Below are 7085 nucleotides of genomic sequence, written 5' to 3' on the forward strand. Positions count from 1 at the left end.
CCCTAATCCCCGGACCTACGTAAGTCAGAGGTGGTGGGACAGGAGACGTGGGGGAAGAAAAGGCTCTGGAGAGGATCAGACATTCCAGGTCGTTCTCAGGTGCATTGTGAGGAGAGCCTTGACTACTGGAGACTGTCTCAAAAACAAACGAATAAACAAAAAACCCATCAATTAGGTAAAGAAGTGGAAATAAAGGGAAATGGCCCTCAGGTAGGGAGACGATCTGTGTAGCACAAACTCAGTGGCCATACTAGGAACAAATTTTTCTTCAACTTCTCAGTGGCCAGAGCCAAAAGGGAGGCTGCTATAACTGAAATAACAGGAAGGCCTTGCTTACAGACAAGAAAGGTTAACTGATTTGCCAAACCACAACCACGGTCTGCCATCACCATATTTAGGCACCTGCCAACCATGTGCCAGGAAGCAAAGGTTTCTGGTGTGCAGGGCCTGGTGAAGTGAGGTGCAGAGCTGAGAGCCCAGAGTGAGCGGTCTGTGGATCAGCACAGTTCAGTTCACAGAAGAGCTAGCAAAGCTGTGGCTCATTCTCTGAGGACCAAGAATCCAGGGACCAAAGAAGGCTCCGTGTGAATCCAGCCTGCAGCCGGTTCTACCACTCGTCCTGTGGACACAGCCTGGGCAAGACAGGCAGGGGCCACCCCAGGGCCTATGCCCCAATTAATCCTCATTAGAAACAGTCGTGTTTCAGATCCTGTGATGGGCTTCCAGCCAGGCCTTAACCCAGAGCCAGGGAACCCTCCAGCGCTTGGCCTGTCTCCTGCCCTCCAGGCCTGCTGGGCTCCCACTGAGCTTTCTTGGGGCTGGAGGGGCTGGAGGGCAGGGATTGTAAAGGGGAGGAACCCATACTGAGTGCTCTCTTGGTTCCCGCTATCTTCAGGCAGGTTGGTGGGACCAGGAGCTCGGCCGTCTGCGCCTTCTCTCTCACAGACATCGAGCGTGTCTTTAAAGGAAAGTTCAAGGAGCTGAACAAGGAAACTTCCAGATGGACCACTTACAGGGGCCCGGAGGCCAACCCGAGGCCAGGCAGCGTGAGTACCGCCTACCTGTCCCAGAGCCTCCCGGAATACATGTGAAAGCACCACCTTGGCATGGTAAATGCCCACACACCATCCCATGTGCCGCAGATGTCCCATGCTGCCCTATGTGCAGAACGGTCGCCAGGGCCACCTCTTTCCAGTGCTAAGTGAACACCAGATGCCCGGCTGTATTGCCGAGGAATTAAGAGCACATGGGCTGGGCGCTAAGCACAGTCCTAGGCAGCTTTGCCCTTGTTTTGTTGTTTCCAGATTGGGTCTCACATAACCCAGGCTGGCCTTGAACTCCTGATTACCCTGCCTCCACCTCCCAAATGCCTAGATGTCGGGCATGTGCCTCCATGCCCAGCTTTTCACCTGCATATTTTCCTGTAACTTTTTTAAACTCTGAATTCTGTATGTGCCTATTCAAGAGTCAAACATGCTGAGTGCTTGGTGTGCGCACAGGCACAGTCTCTGCACTCCAGTGGAAGCTGAGGCGGGGCGATCAAGGCAAACTCAAGGCAAACTCAGGCTACACAGCAGGATTCTATCCCAAAGATGACAGAATGGGTAAATAAATACAAAATCAAGGAAATCTACCAGACTGGTGCTGAACCTCCAGCCCCATCCCGGGCTGGCCTCAGACTCCCCTCCCACCTCAACATCAAGTGCCCCGCCCCTCCCAGCTTCCTTCCTGCTCAGCTGCTGTCACAACATTGGTAGCTTGAAATCATTTTAAAGGCTGTGTGCATCTTGGAAATGAGCAAACTCTACAAATCAGCTTTCCAGTCCCTTCCTTCCCAATGTCCTGGTTCTAACCTCTGTGCGAGCTTTGGAAGATGAGAATCAAACCCAAGGCCTCGCACACACCCGGCAGGGGCTCTAACGTTGAGCCACACTCACCACCCCTAGTCATTTTTTTAATTATTTTTTTTCGAGACAGGGTTTCTCTGTAGCTTTTTTCAGTTAATTATTTATTTATTGTCTGTGAATGCGTGTGTGGGTGCATTGTGCCATGGCGTATGATGTCTGTGAATGCGTGCATGTGTGCCATGGCGTATGAAGTCTGTGAATGCGTGCGTGTGTGCCATGGCGTATGAAGTTTGTGAATGCGTGTGTGTGAGCCATGGCGTATGATGAAGTCTGTGAATGCGTGCATGTGTGCCATGGCGTATGAAGTCTGTGAATGCATGTGTGTGTGCATTGTGCCATGGCGTATGTTTAAAGGTTAGGGGACAATTTTAGGGAGTTTATTTCCTTCTGCCATTGTCGGCTTTACCTCCTGAGCCATCTCACCTGCTCCCATCGTAGTAGTTTTGGCGAGACTAATAATATATATTAATATATCCACACCTGAGCCAGGTAGTAAGCCACAATTTCTTTTCCTCTTCATATACTTTTTTGTTTTCCTGGGGTTAGTAGTTATCCTAATCTTTTTTGCTGGCTTTTTCTAAGCTCTTAGATTCATTTCAACCCCGTCCTGACCTCAAGTCAGGCTGTTGACTCTAAATAATTCCAGTCTCTCTGAAAACCTGAGGCTACAGCTGAGACTGCTGACTTCCTCCTCTTCCCTTGCTCGCTCTCCAGTGACCAATTTTCTGTTTCTTGCACGCATAGCAGGGCTGCATCTTCCTTTTCTGTTTCTCCCCCTGTCCCCCGTTTGTTTTTTGAGACAGGGTTTCTCTGTGGTGTAACAGCAGAACAGCGTTAGCTGTCCTGGAACTTGCTTTGTAGTCCAGGCTGGGCTCAAACTCGTAGAGATCCCCTGCCTATGCCTCCCAAGTCCTGAGATTAAAGGCGTGCGCCACCATGGCTTATTCCCCCTTCTTTCTTTGGAGACAGAATTTTTGTAGCTCAGGCTGGCTTTGAACTTTATGTAGTTGAAGATAACCTGAACTTCTGGACTCCTGTCTCCATCTTGAGTACTGGGCATGTAAACGGGCACCATCAGGATGGGTTCCTGTGACCCAAGGCTTCCTGCATGCTAGGCAGACATTCTCCTAACAGAGCTGTTCCCACCCTCACCTCTACCTCACTTTAGTAGAAGTCATCCTCTATAGACTCTGACAAAATAAAGATGCAGGAGCTGAGATTTTGGAGATGTTGGATGCTGAAAACCACATTTATTCCACTCTTGTGGTTAATGGTTTGGCTACGAATATGTAACTTTGGAACTGGAACTATTTCCTGCAAACTTTGAAAGACTCATTCTGCTTCTAAAGTTTGTTTGTTTTTGAGACAGGATTTCTCTGTGTAGCTCTGGCTGTCCTGGAACTCACTCTGTAGACCAGGCTGACCTCAAACTCACAGAGATCTGCCTGCCTCTGCCTCCTGAGCGCTGGGATTAAAGGTGTGCGCCGCCACCACCAGGCAAGGCTCACTCTGTTACCTGTAACTTCCAGAGCTGCTTTGTAAAGTCCTAAGCTGTTTGGGCACCTGACCCTTTGGATGTAACTTGTTTTGTCTCTCTGGACTCTTCTAATGTTTAAGTTATGTATTTGTTCTGTTGTTTGCTTGTTCTGTGTGAGGGGTCAGAGGTCAGTTTACAGGCGTCACTTCCCTTCTTCCATTAGGGAGAGAGCACAGGCCATCCTTGGGTTCGGCAGCAAGCACCTTTACCTGCTGAACCACGTGCCTGTCCCTGCTGCTCTCATGGTCACCCAGTGACCTCTTTAGCCAGGAACCTCTATTTATTTTCTTCAGTTCTAAGAAATATCCTTGTGCTCCTCATCTCAGACACTGTTCTATTGCTGTGAGGAAACACCATGCCAAGGAAGCTTAAGAAAGAAAACATTTAATTAGGGGGCTTGGTTACAGTTTCAGAGGCTACCCGAGGAGTCCACACACGGGCACTGGATCCCCTGGACCTGGAGTTACAGATGCTGTGAGCCACTATGTGGGGGCTGGGGACTGAGCTCAGGTCCTCTGCAAGAGCAGTTAATACTCTTTACACTGAGCCATCTCTCCAGCTCCCTTATTTTAATTTAATTTTTTTGAAATAGGTTTTGCTATGCAACTCAGCCTGGCTTCAAAATTGCAATTCTCTTTCCTCTGTGTTTCAAGAGCGGGGGTGACAGACATGTGCCACCACTCACACTATTAGACTTTTAATAGTCTAATGATGTCACAGATAGCATAAAGGGGTTTTGGTGTGTGTCTCTATGCACATATGTATGTGTGTGCATGCATGATATAGGCCAGAGGTTGATGTTCTGTTTCCTCCTCAATTGTTCCACCATCTTTCTTTTCCTTTTTCTCTTTTTCTTTCCTTCCTTCCTTCCTTCTTTCTTTTCTTTTCTTTTTGGTTTTTCAAGACAAGGTTTCTCTGTGTAACAACCCTAGCTGTCCTGGAACTTACTTTGTAGACCAGGTTGGCCTCGAACTCACAGAGATCTGTCCGCTTTTGCTTTCCATATGCTAGGACTACTATGTCCAGCCTTCCGTCTTGGTTCCTTTTGTTTTGTTTTGTTTTTGAGACTGATCTCTCACTGAACCTGGAGATCACTGATTGGCTGGATTGGCTGTCCATCAAGCCCTAGCCAGCACTGGAATTGCACGCTGCACCTGGCTTTTAAGGGGCTGCTGGGGACCCAAACTTAGATTCTTATGCTTGTGTATTTATTGATTAAACCATCTCCCCGGCCTCTCCCCTCCCTTCCCCCCTTTTTTCAGACAGGGTTTCTCTGTGTAGCCCTGGCTGTCTTGGAACTCTGTACACCAGGCTTGAACTCTGAGATCTGCTTGCCTCTGCCTCATCTGGCTACCCAGCCCTCAAAATTTAAAAATGTTGTTTGTTTACTTGACTCAAGATCCAAATAAGATCTACAAATTGTGATAGATTCCCCTCCCCTCCTTGGTTTTTCGAGACAAGGGTTCTCTGTGTTGCCCTGGCTGTCCTGGAACTCACTCTGTAGACCAGGCTGGTCTCGAACTCACAGAGATCTGCCTGCATCTGCTTCCAAAGTTTGTGATTAAAGGCGTTTGCCACCACCATCCAGCTAGATTTTTTTTTAAAGATTTATTCATTTATTATGTACACAACATTCTGCCTCGATGTATGCCCGCACACCAGAGGAGGGCGCCAGATCTCAGTACAGATGGTTGTGAGCCACCATGTGGTTGCTGGGAATTGAACTCAGGACCTCTGGAAGAGCAGTAGTCAGTGCTCTTAACCTCTGAGCCATCTCTCCAGCCCTAGATTGTTTTTTTAAAGTCTCTTATCATTTATACTTTATTTTCTTTTTAAGATTTATCTTTATAGCTAGGTTATTTATTTTTGTTTATGTGTATGTCTATATGTGTGTTTCTCTGTAAGCCACATTTGTGCAGGAGGCCACAGAGGTCAGAAGAGGTCAGATCCCCTGGAGCTGGAGTTCAGCACAGGCGTTCTTCACCCTCAGCCGTCTCTCCTGCCCCATCCCCTTGGTCTTGCTGTTAACTTGTTTTATTTTTATTTTATTTTATTTTTTAAATATTTATTTATTTATTATGCATACAATATTCTGTCTGTGTGTATGTCTGCTGGCCAGAAGAGGGCACCAGACCTCTTTACAGATGGTTGTGAGCCACCATGTGGTTGCTGGGAATTGAACTCAGGACCTTTGGAAGAGCAGGCAATGCTCTTAACCACTGAGCCATCTCTCCAGCCCCCTGTTAACTTGTTTTACAAGAGTTGTCTAGTCTACACCCTAGTGGTGTTTCTGTGATGTAGTTTATCTAGTTGTGTGTGTAAGATGTGAGTGTGTGTGCCTTGAGACTGGGTCTCAGGTAGCTCAAGCTGCCCTTGGACTCTCACTCCAGCTAAGGATGACCTTGACCTCCTGACCTCCTTGCTTCACTTCCTGAGTGAAAACCTGGGCTTTCAGGTTTGCCAGGTCAGTGAGATTGGAGACTTGGGCAGAGTCGGCTTGGATTTGCAGGTGAATGTTGCTGCCCGCCCCTCCATTGCGCTATGAGGCACCTGCCTGTTCTCACCTGAGGTAAGGGCTCCTCTCATTTCAAGAATGAGATAGCGGGCTGGAGAGATGGCTCAGAGGTTAAGAGCATTGCCTGCTCTTCTAAAGGTCCTGAGTTCAATTCCCAGCAACCACATGGTGGCTCACAACCATCTGTAATGGGGTCTGGTGCCCTCTTCTGGCCTGCAGGCATACGCACAGACAGAATGTTGTATACATAATAAATAAATAAATATTTAAAAAAAAAAAAAGAATGAGATAGCATCCTCCCTCTCTGCCTAGGAATGAGATTTTCTGTGACATTTTCTTCTCTTTAAATTGTTTTTGTTTCCTCTTAGGTATTCTGCCTTTCCTCTCCCTCTTCCCTCCCTACACCTCTTTCTCTCTCTAGTTAAAAAAAAAAATGTGGCCTGGAAAGATGTCTCAGTGTTAAAAAGCACTGGCTGCTCTTCCAAAGGACATGGGTCTGATGACCAGTACTCACACGGTGGCTCACAACCTTCTGTAACTCCAGCTCTAGAGGATCCATCACCCTCTTCTGGCCATCCTAGGCATGCACAAAGTACACAGATGAACATATAGGGAAACATCCTTATACATAAAGTTAAATGTAAACAAAAATATTGTGGGGTGTAGGGAAGTTTGGCCCCAGGGTTTCTGTTATCTTGCCCTGGCTGGCCTGGAACTTGTGTAGACAAGGCTGGCCTGGAACTTGTTGTGTAGACCAGGCTGGCCTCAAAGTCACAATCTCTCTTTCCCATTCTGGGATTAAAGGCATGTGTTAGCACACCTGGCTTGTGTGTGTGTGTGCAGAGAGAGAGCCTTACTTTGTAGCCTAGCTGGTCTTGAACTCACAGCAAACCTTCTCTGCCAGACTGGAGTGTGCGGGTGTGTGTGTGTGTGTGTGTGAGGGGGGGGGGTGTGAGTCACCACACCTGCCTTCGTCTTGTGTTATTTTCCTGTGTGGTTTAGTTTCTGTCTTTGTTGTAGTTTTACTTACAAATCAGGTGTTCCTTGGCTATGTGCACTCACATAAAATGTGATGGTTTACACCTGTAATCAGGTGTTCCTTGGCTATGTGCACTCACATAAAATG

The 7085-nt window shown here is 47.5% G+C and overlaps 1 protein-coding gene across 6 annotated transcripts in view; it reads left to right on the forward strand.

Annotated features, from left to right (window-relative positions):
- Sema4a (semaphorin 4A) overlaps positions 1-7085 on the forward strand; it is a 25708-nt gene that overhangs the window by 11972 nt on the left and 6651 nt on the right. For all 6 annotated transcript variants that reach the window (XM_026784053.1, XM_026784056.1, XM_005356869.3 and 3 more), the window contains one exon: positions 896-1046. In XM_026784053.1, coding sequence (XP_026639854.1) covers positions 896-1046 — 151 coding nt within the window. The remainder of the gene's footprint in view (positions 1-895; positions 1047-7085) is intronic.

Source organism: Microtus ochrogaster, chromosome 21, assembly GCF_000317375.1.
Source record: "Microtus ochrogaster isolate Prairie Vole_2 chromosome 21, MicOch1.0, whole genome shotgun sequence".
Lineage (NCBI taxonomy): Eukaryota > Metazoa > Chordata > Mammalia > Rodentia > Cricetidae > Microtus > Microtus ochrogaster.